Source organism: Pseudopodoces humilis, chromosome 22 (assembly GCF_049639895.1).
Source record: "Pseudopodoces humilis isolate 2021_Gansu_Grassland_sample_001 chromosome 22, ASM4963989v1, whole genome shotgun sequence".
Taxonomy (NCBI): Eukaryota; Metazoa; Chordata; class Aves; order Passeriformes; family Paridae; genus Pseudopodoces; species Pseudopodoces humilis.
This window is the reverse complement of record NC_142221.1, coordinates 4,284,893-4,308,435: the sequence shown is the minus strand read 5'-3', so window position 1 is coordinate 4,308,435 and position 23,543 is coordinate 4,284,893. Positions and strand designations below refer to the sequence as shown.

General features: G+C 50.2%; 1 protein-coding gene across 6 annotated transcripts in view; it reads left to right on the top strand.

The window, feature by feature from the left end:
• The first annotated feature begins 4,586 nt into the window (after nucleotides 1-4,586).
• The window catches only part of NTNG2 (netrin G2), a 46,543-nt gene continuing 27,586 nt past the window's right edge, over nucleotides 4,587-23,543 (top strand). For all 6 annotated transcript variants that reach the window (XM_005527295.3, XM_088065889.1, XM_088065888.1 and 3 more), the window contains exons 1-2: nucleotides 4,587-4,745; nucleotides 7,264-8,356. In XM_005527295.3, the coding sequence (XP_005527352.1) occupies nucleotides 8,144-8,356 (213 nt within the window). In that variant the 5' untranslated portion in view covers nucleotides 4,587-4,745; nucleotides 7,264-8,143. The remainder of the gene's footprint in view (nucleotides 4,746-7,263; nucleotides 8,357-23,543) is intronic.

Genomic DNA, 23,543 nt, shown 5'->3' with positions numbered 1-23,543 from the left:
CAGGTTAAAAAGCTTTTGTGGAAGGCATCTCCTCCCAGGACAGGGCTGGGGGCTGCTGGGGGAACACAGCCCTGCCCTGGGAAGGGAGATCCTCTCCCTCTGCTGCTCTCCTGGAGCACAGGAATCCACCCAGAGATTGAGGTGAATGCTCCATGGGGTAGCAGGAGTTGTTTTTAAAGCCAGACACTCTCTGAGGCAGGAATTAGAGGAATTCACAGGGCTCAGCCAAGGATACAGAGGAGATCCCCAGAGCCAAAACTGTATATTCTCCAAACACTTCCACTTTAATAGTAAGTTAAAAGGAAAGTTCCCCTTCTGAGAGGTTGTTAATTATAGATCCCTCCTTTAAACAGTCCTCCTGTTTTTATCCATGCTTACACCCCCACAGCTGGTAAAGATGAGGAAAGCTCTACCTTCCCCAAAAAATCAAATACATCCGAAATGCTTCCTGAGCTGATTCACTTGGCTGGGCTCCTATTTGATATATGAAACAAAAGACAAGGCAGCAGAAAGCAACATATTTTCCCTGTGTCAAGGTGAAGCACTTCCCATCACCCAGCCCATCTCTGCTGGGGTTAATGCACATCAATAATATTTAAATGATCAAAGTTTTTCAGCAGAGACAGTGATGGGTTTTTTTCTGACTTGTCATGCTTGTTTTCCTTAAAGAGGCAATGACCTGCTGTAGTCAAGGCTTGCAGCTTGGCACGCAGGAGCGTTTTGAGAAGCGTTATCTCCCGAACAGAACAGCAGCCTCATGTTTCCCTGCACAACAACCTTTCTTAGCCTAAAATGCTTTGCATCCCATTTCCTTGATCTGGCTAAGTGCTTGCATGCTGAAAATCCCACCCTCCCTCCAGCTGTCCTTCTGGCAGGAAAGAGACAGCATCTTCTCTCTGGAGAGTACAGTCACTGCTCCTTTGGTTATCTAATCAGGAAGGGCAAAATTCACTCAGGGCCCTGTGAAACCGGCTGAGCTGCAGAAAATGCATCCCGAGGTCTTGTGCGGGAGGGTGGGAGGAGGCAGCCGGAGAAGCCTCCCCTCCCAGAGCAGGTGCTCTGCCATTTCCCCAGTAGCTTTCAGAGAGGAAGAAAAATGTGGAGTACTCCAGGGACTGAAGCATTCGGCTCTTCCCTGCCCTGCTCCCCGGGTCTGTGTGTGCCTCGGAGCAGGGCAGGGTCTGCCGGAGCAGCCTGGGCTGGAGGGCAAGGAAATAAATGTCCCCCACCCATTCCCCCAGTGCCAGAGCTGGCTGGTGCTCAGTCTCTCGGGCTTTGTGTGGTTTTTCCAGCATTTCTCCCAACTACAAAATATTATGTTGCCTCTCTGCCTTCTCAAACTCTGTGATTTTGTCTTTGCACCAAGCACGAGGAACTGGGAAGCACAAACCTTCCCATCCTGATCAAGCTGGGAGCTTTCTTCACATTCAGCTTGCTGAGAACAAAAGGGGGATGGGATGAGACAAATCCCCCCTGGAAGTGCGAGGTTCAAGCAGCTTTCTCCATCATCTGTAACATCCCAAACAAAAGCACCTTTCAGTCACTTCCTCCCTTTTCCTGGCAAACTTCTCCCCAGAGGTCCTGGTGGGCTGGAGGAAGCCACCACTGGAACAAGATTTGGGTAGAGCTGTGCTTGGCAGGTATCACCCCTCACAAAGGGGTCTCTCACCTGCTCCCGGGCTCGGAGCACATTTCCAAGCAGTGTGTTCTCACCTAATAAAATGCTTACTCACTTTGACACCCTTGGCCGCACACTGCTAGATAAGGAGCATAGGAAAAATGTATTGCTGTTATAGGGGATACAGCAATTTGTATCCTCAAATGAAACATCCTTTATAAGCCTGGTTATTATTCTGGCTGTGATCTTGGATCGCTCTGAGCAGCCTCACCCCAGCTGAGGTGTTAGTGAGCATCACCACGGTGAGCGGGCACTGCGAGGTGCCACGTTTACCTTCTGTTGTTTCAGTACCTCCTCTATCATCCCAAATCGGGAAAACACTTCTCTCTTCTTCTGTGCATGTCAAAAGCACCGTTTGCCATTTAGATTTAGGGAGCCAGATATAGCCCTGGTGTAAACAGGTGCGAGCCCGCATATGTCAATAGAATTACACCTGATTTTAATGGGCTTACATTTGGCCTTTGAGCCCTGGGGATCCCTCTAGGAGCAGAGGCTGTATTAAATATTAAGGGCCTTATTTTCCACCCCTGCCTACGCTGGAGTAATTAAATCTCTATGCAGACCCATTGATTTTCAACCGCATTCTCCTCGTGTGAGGAGGCAGCACTCGGCACGAGGGAGGAAGCAGAGATGTCCCCTTGAGGAAAAACACATCCATTTTTCCTCCCCACAGAAATTCCATCCAGAAGAAAACTATACCCAACATCAAGTATTTGCAAAGCGTGCTTGGGTGAAAGAATGCAAATGGTCTAAACTGAAACAAAGCCTCCAACTCTTCCCCATCGCGCCGGCACTGCCGCTTCCTTCAGGCTCCCGGCTCTGGGAGTGCCGCAGACAATCCCTCTCCTTCCCAGCACCAGGACCTTCGGAGCTGGGAGATTTCCCATCCTCCAGATGTGCTCCTGGATCTCCCGAATCTCCGTGTAACCTTGGACAGCCCCACAGCTGCTGCCGGCCTCTCCGGGGGTTACGCACATTGGTTAATTCCGGTGCTTTGCCTGGAGCTAGTGCCTTTTACCTGTGTCTATACAAGTATTATTGCCAGCTTGTGATCTTTTGAGCTCGCAGGGCTGTGAAAAACGACTTTGGTTTTTCCTTAAATGCCACGGAGTTTAGAAGTGTGACGACTCACACTGTGCTGTTATTCTTTCCAATTGAAACCTAATGATGCGTGCATATCACTTAACTCTGATGTCAATAATCAGCACACCACTTGGTCTTTGCCGTGGCTATTAGAGGGAATGAAAATGAAATACCAACTCCTTTTTATCCTGTTACTGTACCATAATAACTAATAAAGAAGTAATAAGGGAGACGTGGGGAATTTCCAGGGGAGTCATTACTACAGAGCAGACCTAAAGGCACAAAGTGAAATCCAGGAATATTAGCCCTGGATTCCCAGCCAGTGCTTCTCACTTAAGCTGTACTGCTGCTGTAAAATAAGTGTTTACAAGAAGAAGGTACCACGTGGAAAGTGTCGGACCGTGTCCTGGAGTGGAAACTGAGCCAGAATCAAAGACATCCTTCCAGATAAAGACCACCCTGTGCACCAGCGTCGTGTTTAAGCCGGGGCACAATCAAGACACAATGCCAGCATTTCATAAATCTCACTTATGCTCCAGAATATGGGAAGCGTTTCCCAGAAGAGCTCTAAATCCCCTCTGTCTGGTTGCAGGATGAATTGTGTGTTTTCCAGGGACTCTTATAGGGGAGAGGCCACCCAGAGACCTCAAGGAAATGGGTCAAAGGAAACCATTTAACAAAATACTGAGTGCATGAGGTTCAAACCACGTGTAAGATGGACAACACATTTTCTGGCATAGAAATTATTGAATTCTTGGTTAGGAAGGAGCAGTCATTTTTTGGTGGTTGTATACATAGGAGGCAGTGGTGATTCTTTGGTTTTCCTCCCCATATAAGAACTGTCGTTTATCCATGAACTGTCATTTATCCACGTGTAAAAGACCTGTTGCTGCTCAGGAATTCTGTCTTCAGCAGCTGTCTGGTGCAGGGAAAACTTGGACCTTTACCTGCCACAGTTTTATCCACCTTGTCCACAGCTAGAGCCTCCTCTGCCCCTCAGCATGGACACAACAGAACTGACCTAAGCAACCCCAGCTGCTTCTTCAGCCCCGTGCTGGAAGGTGCTTCCACCTTCCAGCCCAGCATGTTCATCCCCCACCTTTCCAAAGCAAAACCTGGTTCAGCTAAATCTCACAGCACATTCCCACCAGTAAGAAGCATTTCCCAGCCATTTGACTTCCCCATCTCCGAGTTCCTGCTTTGTTTATCCTATTAATTCCAACCACCCCCTCTTCCCCCAACACACACGCACGCAAGCCTCATTTACAGCATCTTCGCCAGCAGAAGCCTCCCCAGAATATTCAGGGCACATCAAGCGAGGATTTACACGTGTGGGGAAACCCTCGTGACTGGTGATATATTTTTTTTTTCCCCCTCTCTGGAGCAAACATGAGCTCATAATTTTTTTTTTATTTTTTTTTTTTTTTATCTCTTAAAGGAAAAAAAATAAAAGAGAAGCCCCGAGGAGCGGCATTCCGGGTTGCCTTTATCCAACCGGGGGCAGCGGGACGGCTCGGATGCTGCACCGGGAGCCGCGGGGCCGCCGGGGCTGAAGGCTCCCGCTCGCAGCCTCCTCTTCCTCGGGTGCTTTTCCCTCCCTCCTCCTCCTCCTCCTCCCCCCCTGCATTTCCTCCTGCACCTTTAAGAAGCCCATTGCCGCCGGTGGGATGGTGTGTGCTAAAGCTGCACAGAGGAAGTTACGCAGCCGGGATCAGGCACGGAGATAAAAGCTCCGATTGTGATTGAAAGTGAGAGCAAAAGGGATTTCAGCCTCGGCATTAACTTGCGAGGGGAGCGGGGATTGCACAAAGCTCCCCCGGCCATCTGCCCTTGGGGGCCGGCGGCGCAGCGCCTGCCCGCCGGGCTGGGCAGGGCAGGGCTGGGCTGGGCAGGGCTGGGCAGGGCTGGGGGTGTGTTTTGGGGTTCCCCCGGCCCCGAAGTTCGCTGCTCCGCCGGGAGCCCCGCGCCGCAGAGCTCCCTGCCGGTAAGGACCCGCAGCGCCGGGCATGGGGGGAAAGCGGGGGCGGAGGGGGGGGCGGGCAGCGCCGGCATCTGCCCCAGCCCCGAACGCTGCGTGTCCCCCCGCGCCTCCCAAGTTGTTCCCACGCTTTCCTGGGGTGTCCCGCTCTCTGTCCCCCTCCCCGGAACATCCCCGTCTCCCCGCTGCCGGATGAGGTTTATTTTCCCACTTCGGAGTTTGAGAAGCCGGGGGGCTCCCCCAGCCCGGCTCACCCCGCCCCGCCGATCCCCTCCCCGGTCCGTGCAGCCCCCCCAAAGTCCTTTCGTGGAAAAGAAAGCGGGGAGGATGGGGCGGAGCGGGAGCGGCATCGGGTTTTGCCGGGAACCGCGAATCCATCAGGGAGAGCGGCGGGATGCCATTGGGATTTCCAGGGTTTCAGCTGGGAGCCGCGCAGCGTTATCGCGGGGTTCGGGCTCCCGGACCCCCGAGGGTGTCCCCAAATTCGGTGTCCAGGGCGCGGGGAAGGGATGGTCAGCATGGGAAAGAGGAGAACAACTCCAGCTCCATGAGCGCGGGGGGAGAGCGCAGAGTTCATGGGGAGAGCAACACTTCTGAGAGAAAATTAAAAACTCCTTCATTGAGTTTACTTTCTGCTCTTAATCTGAGAGCAGCTCAGTTGTTGCTCAGTGTTGTCCTTTTATTTCAATAGGGTGTTAATCCAATAATAAGAAAAAAACCCAGAGCCAGCTAAGTCAAGACACAATCTAATTTTGTGTTTTTAATACTCCGGCTATCAGTCCCCAGTGAGTGCTGAGTACTCTTCAAAGAGAACAAAGAGCATTGATTCTATTTGTTCCCATGAACTGCAGTTTCTTAATAATATCTATCAGGTGAAGATTTATTTTCTAAGAACCAAACCAAATCAAGCAGGGTGAAACCTTTAATCTGGGGAGCCTCTCTGCCCCGTTTGCAGTATGTTGGCTCGTTCCAGAGCAACACTCCAACTATTTCTGCAAAGAGACTGGACTGGCTGAGGGAGTGTTGAGCCACAGACTTCGCCCCAAACCCACTTGCCTGGCTGATGGTCTGACAGTAAATGCATTTTTCCAGCAAATTTTCATTTCCCTGGGAATCTGTGACATTTAGCCAGCATAACAAGACACTAATAGATATTATAGATCCTTTCTACCTGGGTTTTTCCCTGACAGCCGTTCAAGTGCAAGATATAATTGTTGAGGCTGTGAAAATAGATCCATGAACTTAACAGCACTGGAGTCCTCATTAAAACTACCCTGCTTGTTTTCTACACAATACTGGAGTCTCTCACTCTCTGCTGTTATCAGGCACTTGGCAGTGACCAGTTTGATGTAATAATTAGGAACTGACTTGTTATAACTGGAAAGACAGCTCTGATGTAAGTAGGACTTATAAACACTGTGTCACACTGGCTTATTATTTTTACTACATTTACTCATAATATAAAAATAGCAGCCAGTCTATTCTTTTTCTGGGAGTTTATTCAGGTCCAATGCAGCTATAACAGGCTCTTCGTTGAGAGCTGGCAATGAAGCATGAGAGACAGCTTCTCTTTTCTGAACTCATTCATCTCAATCAGCAATCTTTCAAGCAAAAAGGGGGGAAAGGGGAGATGGTAGCAGAGCAGTGTGAAGCCCCTGAACACGGATCAATGCATCTGTTAACCTGGAGTTTTCAGAGCTTTAGTAACTGAGCTTCATGAGAAAGCAAATGCTAAGCGTGCTGCTGAAGTAGATATGCCTCAATTGTGAAAGAAAAGTTGGGGAAAGAAATAGGAAGGGAATTATCCAAAGGTAAATTTCTGTTCTGTGCCTCCCACCTTCTCAGATGAGATCTCCCTCCTGAATCTAATACTGAGAGAGGGTTTGACTTTTTCCCCCTCCCCGCTACGGTTCTTTGTCATTTTGTTTTGTAATTACTTACAATTTTTATAGCTCTACTGGAAAGACAACAAAATTGCAGAAATGTTGTTCTAACCTGAAAAGAATACTGGGAAGGTCATTGCTCTTTGTATTAGGTGAACCTAAATGTTATTAGGACTTTAATTTGTTTTTTATTAAATGTTATTGTTCAGATAAATCATATGTGGGGCTGCTGGACAATGTATCTGTCTCCCCAGCTGTCTTTTTTATTTGCTTATCTTTTTAGGACTATCAATTTGTCTGTCTATCCCTACTCTGTCTGCATATTCCCCATCTTCTAATGACCCATAGCTTCTTCTTGATATTATTTGAAGACCCATTACAGCTCCTGTTGAACAGCTGCTGTTGCAAAGCAGATACCTTAAATTGGGCAGCGCTCCTTCCCTTCTCCCAGACAGCAGAAAAGCCATAAGCATCTTACTATGGATTGATTTTTATTAAAGTTGTATATCTCCCTGTTACAAAAACCTGTCTGGTGGCTTGGCAAGCCCAGCTGAGGGCTCTGCCTCCTGAGGGACCCCTGTTCTTGTTGCTCCAACTATCCCCCCTTGCTCCCACCTAATTTGTCTTCCAATTTCTTGCAGGTCCCTCGTGCTGATGAGCTCTGCCTTTGCCCTGACCATGGGAGAGAGAGGAGCTCTCAGGTAGTCCCATGGCTTGCAGCTGAAGGCTTTGGGAGGTTGGTGCTCTGTTGCCAAAAGGCAGAACTGGACGGGAATCCTCGCCACCACCACAGGACACAGCAGGAAAAGCCAAGGCCAGCCCTGCCCCAGCCACCCCAGTGACCACCCAGCACCTGCTGGGACCACCACGGACCTGGCCACCGGACCTGTTCGAGCTGACACAACCATCCTTTGGGAAAAAGGAATTTTAGCTCCAAGCAGTCGCTCTTGTCAGAGTAGTACTGATGACCAGATGCTCTATTCATTTTATATGCTAATGTTCAAACACCCCAATAATTAAGGCAGACAGGGTTTAAGACACTTTCCACAGTGACATGTTTGGAGCAGAAGGTTGAGGAAAACCTGATCCAGCACCATCTCACGGCCTCTCTAATTTACTCCTATCAAATTTCATCAGCAACTCAGAACTTGATCTTTGTATTGATTGACTGGAGTCACCTCTAGATATTTTCATGCTGATTGGAAGACCTTTCGTACAATAACAGGGGGAAAAATGAGGTTAAGGAAGACTTCTGACCACTGATCAGCAACTCTGGCCAAAACTTTCCCAATCAAGTGAATTGCAAAGTTGGCTTCTGTGCCGAGAGGAGCTTTCCACATCCAGATCCAGCGTGCAGAGTGGGATCATCCCTGTCACTGTCTGGATCTCCTTCGACTGGAGCATTTTTAGATGAGGAGTTTCCATGCTGATCCCGAGAGCCACCCCTAGCTCAGTAGCCGCCCTCCTCGGGACTCTTGGCACTGCCCTCGCCCAGGGATCCAGCACTTGGCCACAGCTGCCATGCTCTACCTGGCTGCTCTCCTCGTGCACTGCGTCCCCCTGGCCATGGGACAGTATGACATTTGCAAGTCCTGGGTGACCACGGACGATGGCCCCTCATGGGAGTTTTATGCTTGCCAGCCCAAGGCCATGCGGATGAAGGATTACGTGACTGTGCGGGTGGACCCGGCAGGAATCACTTGTGGGGACCCTCCAGAGAGGTTCTGCACCCATGTAAGTGTTTCCTTCCTTATTTGCTGGCTTAGAACAGACTCTGCTGGTGGCTGGAGGCAGTGTCCAGCCCAGGTGCTGCTGTTAGGATGTTCTGGGTCGGCGTGGCCACGGTGGCCACTGCCTGGAGCTCTCAGCCTGCAGAGCGGGGAGCAGGCGCCCTGCCCATCCCGGGGCTGTGCCAGTCCTGCAGCAGGGATGGGACATGCCAGGGGGAGGGCAAGGAAGAGCCAGGGAGGGCTGAGCAAGTCCTGGGTGAGGTCTGGATTTTGGGAAAGCGCTGCCCCTGCAAGCATACAACCTGAGCTGCTCCTCTACTTGCTGAAGTGTGGGTGTGCTTGCCAGTCCCATCCCAAAGGGTTGCTCCAGCACTGCTGGGATTTTATGGGATGTGGGCAGATGGTCTCAGTTTGAGGCAGGGTGAAGGGCAGGGCAATGGGGTAGTTTGGCCCCTGCACACCCACAGCTCTGGCAGTTGGTCTGACAGCCACAAATTTCACTAAAGCTCCTGAAAATGTGCGTCTCCCTCTCTTATAGCCTTCACATGAAAGGGCTTTGTGGACAGACATTTGCCCTTGTAGTTAAAATCTTTAACTTATTTTCTCTTAAATATTAATCATTGCATTTCATTCCGTGCACCACAAAGCTCAGCAGGAACATTTGATTTATAATTCACAAGGCTTTACATTGTTAAAGTGTTCAGGGGTCAAAGCAAAGAGCAAAACAGTAATGCCCCCTCCCAAAGGTCCCCCCAGGAGTGGTCCAGGCACACATTTATGGGACAGACACCAAGCCAGCCCATGCTGGCAGGGTTTCCACTGGGCTGAGCACTGGACTAAGAGTGTCTTCTAAAAGAGTATATTATTCTTTTATTATAATGAGAAGTGGAGTTCTCCCTCTAAAACATTGCAGGGAGTCCCATTTTCTATTGCCAATGATACCCCATGCCTCAGTTTGCCACTGAGAAAATACCCCGGGCCCAGCCAGTCAGGGCACCTCTTAAAAATCCAAGAGAAAAATGCTCCTTCAACAGCAAGGAATGCCAAACATTTATGATCATCAGAACACGCTGCCAGTAGTTACCCAGTTCCCTCCAGCCTAAGGGCTCTCATTAGTACCAGGGAAGACATTTCCACTAATTCCAGATAAGTAGCAGCTTTCCCTTTTAAAAGATCGTTTGAAAAGAAAGATTAAGTCCAAGGTTGCAAATAAAACCGTTAACTATTGATGGGTCAGTCTGTATTTCCATTTATCTGACTGTCTGCAGAAGGATTAAAAGGAGAACAGCAGATTACTTCCCACTACACTCGCTGCAGCTCTTTGCAAACCCTCTCTGGTTAAGAATGCTCCAGACTTCAGCTCCACTGACCTCCAAGGAAGCAAAAGACACAAACTGCAATCAGCTCTTTGCATCTCTTGATTCAGTCAATACTGAGCTGAAATCTTTCTATTCTGGGCACCAGCAGTATTTCCTTGTAGCATACGCCTGCCATGTGCTGTAACACTTGCAAACACCGTGTACAGCCGTGAATGAGAGCTACACAAATGCAAAACAAGGATTTGCCTTCCTGTCCCTGCCTCACCCCAGCCTGGCCTGGCTCTCGCTTCCCAAAACAGAAACCAATGCTCATAGCAATGTCCCTGAGCAATTCCCTGGTGAATAATCAAGCTAAGAACAGGAATAATATATTGCAAGGTATTTTTTAGATTTTTTGGGATGGGTTTGTGAAATATCACTATATTCATGGCCCTTTCTCCCCCATCTTACACCAGTGCTATTCTCCCCAGAGGACTAAAGAGTTCCAAAAGCGAAGCAGAGGAAGAGCAGCCCTGCTGAGGTGAGCAAGGAGCCCACCCAGCACTCAGAGCACAGAGTAGGAGGTGGCTGCAGGAGAGATCCAGGCTCCAGTACAGCCTTAGCACCGGACTGGTGTGGGCTGGGAAGCCATCAAGGTAGATTTTCACGACCTCTGTCACCGAGAATGACATGTGGCCACTTACTGCTGAGCATCCCCTTATGGTCAGCGGAAAGTGGAATCAGCAAGAAATGGTCCTTCCATCGCCGGTGCTGGGTGGTGACTTGACACCTATCGACGTGCAGGGGGAGGGAGCCGAGCCCACAGAGGATGTGAGCGGAGTTCTGCTCCCCCTGCACTAAGGAAGTGCTGGACAAAAATCGATGTTTCTGTCCACAGATCGTTACAGCCTCCGAGCCCCAGCCCTCGCTGCCAGAGGGGAGGGCGAGCAGCTCTCATAAACCCAGGGCAGCTCCTTGCTGCCAACCTGCTCAGGTGCCTTTTGGTGTCCTCTTATCCTTTCTCTTCAGGTTTTAATTATTTCCTTGTAACAGGTGGGTTCTCATAGGAGCCTGGTTTTCCAGCAGAGAAGTTCTTACGGTGACTGTATTGCTTTCTTAGGTGTCTTTCAAAACAGCAGGGGACTGTCCGTGCAGTTAAACTCGCGTTACTCAGAATTAAGCGCAGCCCAGCGGGGCTCCTGCCCTACTCCGACAGCTGCAATCAAAACTGAAGACACACAAACACCCCTCCATGCTCAAGGCAGCCAGACAGGAGTTAGCTGCACCATATCCCCAGGCAGGGCAGGCGAGGAGCAGAGTCTTGGTGACAGTCAGGACCTTGTCAGACAGCGAGTGCGTCCTGCGAGGCTGCACAGCCCACGGGATCCTGCACTGCCCTGCCACAGCTCCAGCAGTGCTCACAGGACTTCTGCACGAGGAGCCTTCAAGAGATGGCAGGAATTATTTGGAGGACCCTCCTTGGTGTTTTGTAGAAATTCTGGTCACATCTGGCTGCTTCCTTCTGATTGGGAAGCGTTTTGCTGCTTATTAAAGTCAAGGGTTTTGCTTTTTCCACAGTTTCTGAACCTGTTCCTATTCATGTCAATGCCTTCCTGGCAGGGTCACCTGAAAAATGAATTGTACTTTACCTCCTGGCAGGGTAGGGGGAGTGGTGGGAGCAGGAAGACAGATGGATAAGTAAATAAAAGCCTGAATTAAACTGAAAGTGTGACTGAAGACTAACGAGCAGATCTTTTAAACCAAGGATGTCGAGGGAGGGGTGAGACTTCAAAGATCACAGGCAGGGCACGGCATGGAGCAGCTGAATGTGCATTTCAAAGGAGAAGGGTTTGCAGGGCAGGCCCAGCTGGGAAATGGCCAAGCTGCACATCCCCATGGGGCAGAAGGGAGATGTGGTGTTCCTTCACCTTCCCACCCTCCTGGGCAGGAGGAGGAGGAGGCTGGCACAGCTGCTCCCAGGTGCTGAGATGCTCTGAGATGCTGAAACACTTCTTTGATACCGAGCAGGGACCTTTGGGAGTTTCACTTTCAAGCGTCAGCGTTTTGCACACAGGATAAAAATTCCTCAAGTTTTGTGGGGAATTCCCACATGGGGCATGCAGTGGGGAGCGAACAAACACCAAAGCCCAGTCCCAGCTCCTTGCAGCTCAAGGGCTTTCCAAATCATTCCAACAGAAACCAGGAGAGGTGTCCATAACAGATGCTCATTATGGGATGGTTTTGCTGCTCCTTGACATCCCAGTGAGAGCACAGGGAACCCACCTTGCTGCAGGAATGGGAGCCCTTTTCCCCTCCTGGAGGTGTTGAGACAGTATTTCATGTTCAGACAACACTCTGATGCAGGGCCGAGCTCTCAGCCCATATTGATGGGCCAGGGGTATTTTTATTTGGCGTCAGCATTGTTTCATCAGCTAATAGAGCTTGTTGACTTTGGCACGGGTACATGAAAGGAAAAGGTTTTATTTATTCATTACACACGCAGCTAAATTGGATGTTTAGTTTAGTTCTTAGCTAAACTTTTCTGAATGACATGTGGTTATAAGGCTTGTACTAAAGGACTGTTTCTCCTGTGGACTGGGTGCTAAAATTGGAAAAAGCAGACAAACCTTTGGGTTAAGAAACCCTTTTCCTTGCACTTTTAGCCCATCTCGTACAGCTCTACCCATCTGTATCTTCGTACACCTGTTTAGGTGCAAACAAGGGATTGTGGGTTTAGAGATGATTAAAAGCCAGAAGTTTTTAAAATAAGAAGGGAAAAAGTATTGCTTCAGCAATGCTCTTCCAAAAACATTTTTAAAGATGCAGCATGTTCTGGTGGTTAAAGGATGGATTCATCCCTTCTGGTACCCTGAGCAGAGACCCACAGCCCTTTCCCAGCCCACCAGACTTCTAGCTGGTTTCGAGTAAAACCAGGGGGCAAAGCACGAGGTATTCTCAGCCTTTTGAATGCCCTAGGGATCAAGGACATCCTATGGGCTAAGCAGAGCCTGTGTACGAGTCCAATGGAAAATCCTTTCTAAGAAAAGCAGATATTCTCCCTCCTCCTTGAATAAATCAGCACTACCCACTGCTGGTTGCAAACCCATCCTTGGCCGTAGAAGAGGGAGTTGGAACTCCCCATTGCCCTTCATTGTGGAACTCATATGGCCCTGGGGATGATCACTTTGTCTTTATTATTTATATGAATTAAAAAATTCAGCAGCACGAGAAATTCACTCTCTGCTGTCAGATCACCTGTGACACCCCTGGCAGCTTTGTAGGGAGGGAAAGAAGTGATTTCCTTTTCACAGCTGCAAAGTGCTAACAGCCCCTCTTCCCCCTCAAAGCCTCCAGCCATTAAATTAACACCTGAAAACGCTTTCCCTTTGAGGAAAGCCTGGGAAAGACAACTTGCTGCCATTTCCACCCAGAGGAAGGCTTCCAAATCCACCCCTTGCACCCATCCTGGTGATGGTTTTGAGTGTAGGAGAAAGAGCTGGATTTGTGAACTTTTGGTTCTGTTCTCACCCTTAATCACTCCTCAGCATCAGGGTTGCTGCAGAGGGCACTGTTTGAAGTCAGGATCAGTGGCTCCTTGCCTTTGGGGCCAGACCCTTGGGTTGTACATTATTAGCTGCTCAGCAAATTACACGCTGCTCTTCTGCCACTGAGGCTACTTCAGACTGCAGCAGGATCTGGGTGTTTTAAAAGGAAAGGCTTCACAGAAAAGTGAAAGAATACAATTCAGCTTCAAATTAGAGAGTGCTGAGCAAACAGGATTTTCCCTCAACAGCCTGTAACAATTTCCTTAAATGCCCAGTTCGGGATTCATCTTGTTGTAAAGTGGGATGCTACTCCCCAAACAAGGATCGTTTCCACTTGCTGATGGAAAAGACACGGTGATAAAAATGAAGCTGTCAAGTAGATTTAATTGGTACAGTGAGCAGAAAGTTTTCCCCTACCTTGAAGGTGTTCAGGAAGAGTAAACTACTTCTGAGAAAAAATTTGCTCTTCAAAGGAAACTATGTCCAGATGGGAAAACCAGAAGAGAATGGACTGAAGACTTGCTGGGAAGTGTGGCCATTGTTGGGAGAGCAGTTCTTGCAGCAGCTCCAGGTACCACAGCTTTTGATAGGCAACTTTTGAAGCCAAAGGTATTCAGGGAAATCCTTCCTATTTATGTATTTTTAAATCTGCATTGTATTCTATAGCATAGATATGATTTTCCAATAAACTTTAAAAGGATTTCTCCCTACAGAAAATCCTGTCTGAGTGGGAAGGAGTGCTCTCCTACCACACTCTGGTTTCCCTGAGTGAAAGTCCAGTTCTAACCTTAGTTTCAGATCTCAAACCATCCTTTTACCATCAGCCTTTTGAGATGTGGAGCTTCAGCTAACCCAGTTACTCAGGCAGTTCAACACAGAGAGCAGGTTTCTGTGTTGGAAAACACCAAAGAGACTTTTTCCTCCCCAAACTGCACAGCACTGCTGGGTCACTATTCTGGACATGTCTTTGGGGAGAAGCTACTGCCTGCAAAGCCTTGGCAAACAGCAATTTGGACTTCCAGCCTTCACCCCAGGTAGATGAGCCACCCCCTGCAGCCTCAGACATGTCTGATGAGGTTCCCACTTATTCCCCCTCTTCCAGGCAATGCCACCAGCACGCCCAGAGGGGACAATTGCAGCAGTGACCCCGCTCCCACCCTGCTCCACTGCCCTGCCCTGTTTGGCACCAGTTCTGCACATCTGCTCTGTGCTACCCATGGCCAGGCTTAGGGGAGCCTCTGCCCTTTGGCTCTGGGGGGATTTCTGCCTTGGTCAGCTGTGGCCAGGCAGGCTCCAGCCACAGGAGGGCCCTGCCTGGGGCTGCTGGCCCAGGAGCTCAGCAGAGTCACCAGGCTGGCTCCCACCCATGCAGGAGCCTCTCCATGCAGGAGCAGCCTTCCCTCTGCTCCCCTCTGGAGCAGCTCCATGCATGGTGCCACCACTGCAGCCTCTGCACGCCCCAGAGCAGTGGCTCCGTGCTGAGCTCCACGGGGATGCTGCCACCACCATGTCCGGTCCTGCCTTGACATTTCCATGTCCCAAAGGGAGAATTAGCAGAGATTCAACTGGTTTCTATTCCAGCCAGAGGGTTTGTAACTCCCCATCTGCTGGCTGAGTCAGCTGCTTCAGCTCTGTAGTGCTGCCAGTCTGGAGGTCTGGGGAGCCCTGTCTAAGGAGAGGATCACTGTCGGGGTCTCAGGGACAGCCAGGACATGGTTTGGGCTGACACAACTCCATCCAAACCTCTGACAGGCACCTGCTGAATTGTTCCCCTGAAACAGAACATAAAGCAGCCAAATGCTTTGCACACAACAGCAAAGGCAGAGCACTTGACACAGCAGACAGACACAGGAGCCCTGATCAGAGGGTGGAGTGGGCTCAGGGGTATCCATTACCCAGCTGTAGCCCCTCCACAGAGGCTCTGGGGAACATCTGCACCTCCATTTGACGAGCACAGCAGAACCTCCTCTCCCTCCCCTTTCCCACCCCCAGGCTCTGCATCCTGCCCTCCCCCATTCAGACTATCAGGGCCTCTCTTAGAGAATAAATTATTAATAGCGGCGTAGCGAGCCTCTCTGCAAAGGCTGCATGTATTGAGCTTACAAGGCGCACAAGCTTTTAGAGAGCAGGACACTTTTCCTACTTCCTAAGCATTTTCTTAGTCCTGAATCAATAATGCACTCGCAGCCCTGCACACAGGTTGATGCTGCTGTGCTCCTGCTGCTAGGGGCTGCGGACACAAATACATCTCTGTAGCAAGATGCAAGGGCTTAATAATCTGGCAGGAAAGGGATGGGGCAGAATCCAAGCAGCTTAATTTGTAAACAAGCTTCAGGGAAGTGCCCTGGGAAGAGCAAAGCTTGCAAGTGCCTGGTACAGAAAGTCTGAGTTTGGAGACAAGCTAAAAATCAGTCAATGTGATTAAACTGCTGCATTTTTGAATGCGTGCCCGTGGCTGCCAGCTGAGGAGTGCCTGGTTTATCAGCCTCTGATCCCAGGCTCCAGGTCACCCCGCAGCCCCCAGTGCCAAAGGGGGAGGTTGAGGGGTGCAGCAGGCAGGGAGCTGGGGGTGGAGGTGAGCCCGGGGCAGCAGGAGGGATGGGGTTAGAGCGGCTCACCGGGGGATTAGCAGTTCACAAAGAAAGAGCTGCTCAAAAATGATTCCATGGGAGGCCGGGCTGCTGCGGGTGGTGTGTGTGTATCCCCAGCACAGATGAGATTATCTGCTTAGGAGTGGAATTTTCCGGGCAGCATTAACCCTTGTGCTGCCCCCAAATCAGCTGCACACTCGGGACAGGGCGCTGGGCAGGGGATCCAGCGGCTGCAGCAGCAGAGCTGCTGCCAGGCCATCCCAGGGCTTTGGAAATGGAAGTGCTGCTTCCAGGCCACTCTGCAAACAGCATGCTTGGGGCCCTCCTCAGAGAGGTTGCCCGTGGACCGGGCTGGTTTCAGGCTGAAGGTTGAAATTCCTCTTGTAACCAGATTTTCTGTTTCTGGCTTAGCCAGAGTGGGCGTGAGGGGATTTGTGTCGGTGCAGGAGCGGTGCTGGCTGTGTTGTGAGGGTGGACAGGTGACTTGGGTCAGCCCTTGTGTGTGAAAAGCTGTATCTCCCTCTGCATCCTCCCTTTGTGGAAAGGATGCTTCCCGCCTGGGTGTCACCCTTTTGCTGAGGTTGTGTCATTTATGGTGCAATGACCAGTTCAGACCCTTTCCATGAGGTGCTGCCAGACCACAGGGAGAGCTTCAGACAGAGCGAGGGATGAGAGCAGAGATTTCCTTCAGCCTCACATCAAGGCTGGGTGAGGGAGCCACTGCTTTGCCCTGCTGCAGGTGCCTGGGGGATTTCAGTTCTCAGGAAAGGTGGAGTGCTCAATGCCTGGTGAAGCCCAGAGCTGCTCCTGAAATCCCTCCCTGCCTCAATTTCCCCAGCTGGAGACAGGACATTGCCCTGCCACCAGCCCACCCTGTCTGGCACGGTGATGTCTCCCCAGGGCTGGTGGAGAGAAGGGCACAGCGCTGAGCCTGGATGAAATACAAACAAGATGCTTCTCGAATTCAGAGCAGGCTGGAGGGGGAAGGGGAAGAGCAGCCACGAGTAGGGCTTGAATCGCTTCTCTGGCGGAGAGACGGGCCCAAGGGAGCCCGAGAGCCTTGAACGAGCGGCGCTGCTCGGTGAATGAGTATCTGCTTCAGGCCAAAGGGAAGAGGCAAAACAGCAAAATGTCTCTCTGAGTGCGTCCCGGTGTCTCGGCCAGAGCCGGGGTCGGTTCTGCTGACTCACGCTCGGCCAGGCCCCGCACGCAGGCCCGGCCTGTCCTGAGGCCTCGGCCAGGGGTCACCTTGTGCTCGGACAGCCTCGGATCTGGCAGGAACGGGAAGGAAGCGGAGGAGCGATCAATCCCCCAAACCACGGCCGGGGAGGAGATGGTGGGTGTGACATTCGGCTGAGCCAGAATTAGCAGCAGATCTGTGGAGGGACCCCATTTCCACCCTATTAATAATTCATTCCAGCTCTGCCTATACCTGCTCATAAACAGCAAACAGCTTGTTAGCGAGGATGGTTTTCTCCCCTTTTGCTGTCTCTGCCTTAATAAGAGCCCCTTGCAGATGGCTGGGGGAGGGAGGGGGCAGGAGAAGGACACATGAGCGAGCAGAACACCCCACCACCCTCCCGGAGCTTTGAATCCTATCCTATCCAACCTATCCCGAGCTGCCCTTCCCCTGCAGAGATGAAGCTGCAAAATAACCCCTCACCGAGGCCCAGGTGCCTTGCCAGAACCACATGGGCCACCTCAAAGCATCCCTTTGGAGGGGTGTTGGGAAGAGGAGGGTGATGCTTGGGGGATGTGCAGGTGAAGGTTTTGCTGGAGCATTCCCGAGTGGCTCAGGCAGCCCATGGGAAAACTGTACCTTCCATCTTCTATATTATGAGACAGCTCCTGTCTTATCCAAAACATAGAGAGCTTGACCAAAGAGGTCCTTCAAAAACAGTAACAAAAAAAGGTAGAAAATATAGCATCTTGAAAAAAGACTCCCCAGAGTCTCCACAGTCCAATGCTGTGCTGCTGTCCCCATTAGGGACTTCTCCCTGCACACTGACAGGCATCCCAAAGATGTTTTCCAGGTTCAAGTCACAGCTGTGCAGTGGGGAAAGGCCATGACCCACTCGGGGAAGCAGAGGAATCAGTGCAAGAAGAGTGGACCTAGCCAGGCAAATCCCAGTGTCCCCCCATGTCCCTCAGAGGAGGGCACAGACCTTCACCTGGGCTCACAGGGAAGGGGATTTGTGGGGCTCTTTGGCACAAGAGGGGCCTTATATTCCTCCTGATCCCTCTCCCTGCTCCCAGCCCTCTCTGCCGTGAGTTATGCCACTTGCCAGCTGTTGGAAATAATCGCTACAAATTAATTACGGTTGTTTCACCCCTCTGATCCCTCCCAGCCCATGAATAGAGTGAAAATTAATTGTCAGAGAGTATTTCCAGCTCTCTTAGAGTCCCACTCTGGCCACTGGCAGGTTACAGTTTATGCCCTAAAGCATAAGATTTAATTACTCACAAATGTTATTTTTGATCATAAAATCACCTTGTCTTGTCATAAATCCAGACAGAGCAGTTGAACCCTCAGATAAGGAGCAGCAAGAGTGAAAACACCCTGAAATGTCATTAGGATGAGCCTGTGTTTTCTCTTGGGTAAATGCAATTCTGTTTGGGAAGCAGCATCACATCCTGGAGTGATTATTGGAAGAAAAGCCAAGGAAGTCTCCCAATACACACATCACTCAGGGTGGCCCTTGTCAGAAATTTGTGTTGCAGAAAGTAAGTTGAACTCTGTGTCACTGGGGAGGTTAAGGGGGGTTGGCAGTGGAGCTGGGGTCAGGCACCTTCCCTGCTCAGCGAGTGATTTCTCTGTGCTGACCGACACCAGAGCAAACCCAGAGCCCAGCCAGGAGGGAACAGAGATCCCTGAGAAGCCCTGGCATTATCAGGAAAGCTGAGGCAGGGGATGGAAGGGAAGTGAAGCCCCACAGCTCAATCTCAGTGGGAGCTGGGGCACTCAGCACAGTGTAAATGAGGAAAGAAAATGTCCTGGCAAGGTCATTTCAGCTCCCATCCCGCAGCCTGTGGAGCCAGTGGATCCAACGTGCTGCTGGACAGGGGAAGGGAGAGGGGAAAATAAAACTTTGGGAGGAATGTGTTCAAGAAGATCCACGGGACAGGCAGGGATGGAATGGGCTGGCCCTGCTCCCCTCTGCAGGCTGAGGACCCCTGTGTCTCGTGGCCACCAGCCCTCCCTGTGACAGCCTGGCTGCTCAGGGAAGGGGAGGCTGCAGGACACCTGCGGTGGTACTGCTCCACAGTGGGGACTTTGTCAGGACAGGAGGGATCAGGTGCACCTGGAGATTTTGCTGATCCCTATTTTTTTGCAGAATTTGGAGGAAATTTGATACCAATTTCAGGACTCAGTTGCGGCACGAGGAAACGCAGGGAATTTGTGAGCCTCATCTGCTGACCTTTGAGCAGAAATTCAAAGGCAGTGTTGTAGGTGTCCTGAGGGAATCAGAAGGGCCTTGGGTGTCCTGAGGGAATCAGAAGAGCCTTGGGTGTCCTGAGGGAATCAGAAGGTCCTTGGGATGCTCCTGAGAGTGTCTTAAGCATCACAGCTGGATGGGATAGGGGTGGGTGGGGGCTAGAGAGGGAATTTTGCCCTCCTGAGTAGAGGCTCAGACCAAGGTTTCCTTGGTCACAAGCAGTCCCAAGAAGAAGGGAAGGAGCTTCCTGTGATGTCACCTGCTTTTCCTGGCTCTTCAGACTCTTTGGGGGTCTATCAAACAGCTCCCAGTCCCAACCAGCACCAGATTTTGCAGGAGAGCCTGGAGATACCCAAGAGAGCCAGTTCTTAGAGGAAAAAACCACTCCAGAAGAAAGTACCCAAGAGAAACCCACACAACAGCACCAATCTTTGTTCAGAAGAAACACATTTAATTTTTCTTCTTTAATAAAAATCTTCCTAAAATACACCAAGGATTTCCACTCCCCCACCCTCAATTAAAAAAGTACAAAGATTTTTTTTCCAAAACTCATCCAAGTTGATGAGACCTTGTCATCACTCTTACTAGGAGACTGTAATTAAAAACAAGTGGTCTCGGGGTGCTCTAGGTTTTAGCAGAGGCCTTGGCTTAAACACAATTCCATCAAGCAGAAGAGACCCCCAAATGCAAAGGAAGTCCAGGAGGGTTCTCAAGACACCAAACAAATCACACCAGGTATGAGAGCTGTGATTGAGCATCCTTGGCTGAGCAGTACAAACTCTCACATCATCTACTAATTTTTCCTTTCCAAATCTTGTTGAGGTTTTTTTTTCCCCTTTAATATGATTATTATTATTATTCTTATTTTTCTTCACTGTGCAGCTAGTGGTTGCAATTGCTTTCCAGCTTCCCTTTGGCATGAAGATCTGAAAGCTGCAGTCTTATTTCTGTGCAGCTTTCACCATTCACAACAGATGTCTAGTTTGTTTAAAATATTCAACAGCCTAATGATTAATCAAGCAATTGCATTTAAAATATATATATATATAATTTTATGCTGTGAGGCTTAAAAATGGTATTATCTGCTAGGGAAAAAAACAAAAACATAAACAACTTTTGTGCTCATTAAGAGCCCTAAAAACCATCTGGGCTTTGTAAAACTGAGGCCTTTTGTCGTGGTTGGTTTCCCCCATTCCCCCCCTTCCCAGCAAGGTGGGGAGCAGCTTCACTGCAGCATTCTGGATTCTTGTCATTCCGCTTTGTCAGACCAATATTTCGTTTCTTAAGAAATCCTCCTCCTCCTCCTCAAGGAGCAAGTCTCTGCTGTCACCTTCAGAAAGTCCCTTTTGCAGCATTTCTGCCCAGAACTGACTCCAGGCACCAAGAAGAGACAAAACCCAAGGGCTGGGTCAGCAGTCTCCAGGGCTGGGACTCATTTCCAGCTCAAGGACTGGGCCCATGGGAGTCTCCTGAGTGCACCTGGATCAGGGCAACCCCCTGACCCAGGCTGGGGATGAAGAACAGCCCTACCAAGGAGGATTCAGAGCCCCAGGATCTGAAGAGGGTCTAGGAAAGATTGGGAGGGCTCTTTATTATGAATTGTAGTGTTAGGACAAGAGATAATGGTTTTAAACTAAAAGAGCAGATTCAGATTAGCTGTAGCAAAGAAAACTTTCATAATGAATGTGATAAAATACTGGCATGGTAAAACCTCAAAGGTGGCGGGTGTCTCATCCATGGAAACATTCAAGGTCAGGTTGGATGGGGCTTTGAGCAGCCTGATCTAGCTGAAGATGTCCTTGCCCATGGCATTGGGGTTGGACTAGGTGACCTTTAAAGGTTCCTTCCAACCCAAACCATTCCGTGATTTGGCTCACAGAGGCACAACCTTACCATGGTGCCATTTTTTAGGACACCTCGTCCTCAATGAGGCTCTCATGGTTTGTCCCCTGGAGATTTGCCTTTTATGGCTGAGCTGGGGCTAAGCAAGGCTGCAACACTCTTTGGTACAACCCCAAAAAGTGCACAACCAGAAGAGCTGGAGAGCCTGAAATCTGCAATGTTTAGTTGCTGTGAGGACACTCACGACTGATTTAATAGCATGAGACTCAAAGTAAACTAGTTTATTTTAAGCTCGCTGAGACCAAGTTTGCCTGGCTAATGCATCCTGACTTTTAGATTGAAGACTTAAATATCTCGAGACTTTGGACAGATTCTTTGGAGGACACACGGCTTGGAGGAGGAAACCAGATTCAAAAATAATACCTGGAATTGTTTCAATAGTGCTATATCTGATCTTACCAGGACCAACGGAGCAGCCAAAATGTGGCCATCTGTTTCCGCTCCCCCCTGCCCTCCTGGCTAACTCCAAACAACCTCCCCAGCAGAAAAGGCATCGAGCATCCCACAGAGGAAGGACAATTCAATAAACCTAACCCCAAAAAGGAACACTTCATTTTAGCAGAGGAAGCCGTAGTGATGTGACTCACTCAGTGGCTTTTGAGGCTCTCCCCCACCTTGCAGCGCTGTCACTTGGAGGTTATTTTTGTGTTTGTCCTGCTACAACCAAGCACCTCTTGAGCCATTTGGCTCCCCAGAGCATTGGGGTGGTTAAAGACACCTTTAGGGGTGCTGCCTGCTGAGCTGAGCGCGCTCCCAGGCTGGGATTGTGCACCTCCATTCCCTGGGATAAGCATATGGCAGACAGGCAGAGTTTTCACTCTGCTTTTCCCTCCTCCTGACCCACCAGGGATGTGCCTGGCCAGCCTCGTTCCTCCAGACGGGACATGGTGAGGGGGATCATGCTTGGGCAGACTCAGTTGCTTCCCTCACTGCTCCAGGGAAATCTGTACCAGCTCTCATCCTGGCCAGCCTTTTCTGGCCTGAATAATGTTTCCTTATTGTGGTTTTACCGGAGTCCTTCGTTTAATTTGGCCACTCCAAAGAAAGCATTGATAGGAGCATCATGCACAGCCCTGGAGGTGGCCACAGTGGCCATGCTGGGGACAGCTCAAGTGGCAGATACTCAATGAGATTCATCTCACACCAGCTCAAGGGCTGTGGCTGCTGCACACAAGGAAAGGAAGGCTCATGGTGTGTCTCTTGCCAGGACAGCTCTGAGACACAGACTCTGCTCAGACAGAGCCACTGAGCAGCAAGGCAGGTTTGTCAGGGAGTTTTCTGCTGTCATCCCAAGCCAATTCCCCACCCTCCTTCAGACAAGTGGTAAAGATGGACGTTGGGGATGGTCTTTTCAGGGCTGTCCTATTAAGCCATCTGTATGGCCACATTGACAGGAGGACCATACTGCAACACAATATGTCGCTTCAGCAGAGGAAACACACTCAGAGCCCCCAGCACTTCAGCTAAGGGGGATTCTTCTGCCTTTTCCCTCTGCCACCACTGTAAAGCTGCACTGAGAGGCAGCTCCATCCCCAGCAGGAAGCTGTGTCTCATTAGCAGAGGTAAACAATTCCTCTGAACGTGACGAGTCAGCAGAGCATATTTAATATGTCAATATCTCAGGGTTTTTTAATCCCTACTCCAGAACAGCTAGTTGTGGCAGGAGAGGACCCCCCAGCATGGCTCAGAGTCCCACCACAGGCCAGCTGGCATCTCCCCCTCTTTGAGGGGGTTGTGGGGTGCCCTCACCCCTCAACCTCACCCACCCAAGCAAGCCTGAGCACTCCACTGATTTCACTTGTTCAGTTATCAGAGCTGCAAATAAACTAAACAAACAAACAAATAAATTATCCAGCTCTTTGCTTTTAAAACATCAACCCAAGCATCCATTTGAGTAACCTCCCTGCTGCAGGGTGAGCACCACACTGCAGCCCAGCAGCTCCAGTCCCAGCCCTTTCCTTCCAGCACACACAGAGGTGGCAAAAGCCACACATGGCCCAAGCTGAGGCTGTGACAGGAGGAACAAACCCCAGCACGGCATTTGCAGCTTCACTGCCAGGCAGGGGTGTGCCAGAGCAAGACTGGGTTGAAAACAGTTTGAGTTCTGACCTGTTTTATCCTGTGCTGCTTTCCCCAGCAGCCTTGTGCACACACACAAACACAACGTGTGCTGTATTTACGGGAGTCCCCTCGTGTCCCCAAGGCTGCCTCCCCTGCACAGAGCCTGCTTCTCATGTACAGATCAGTCACTTGCTGGTTGGTTTTCCCCCTGTGCTGACAGAGCAGCCCCCTGCCTTGTTCACATTGTGCTGCTCACATGCTGCTCCAGACACAGAATTATTTGTGTCCTCAGGAGTTTTCCAGGGTGCTGTGGCCTCCACTGACTTTGCAAGTTGTTTGCCTTCAGTGCACATCTCT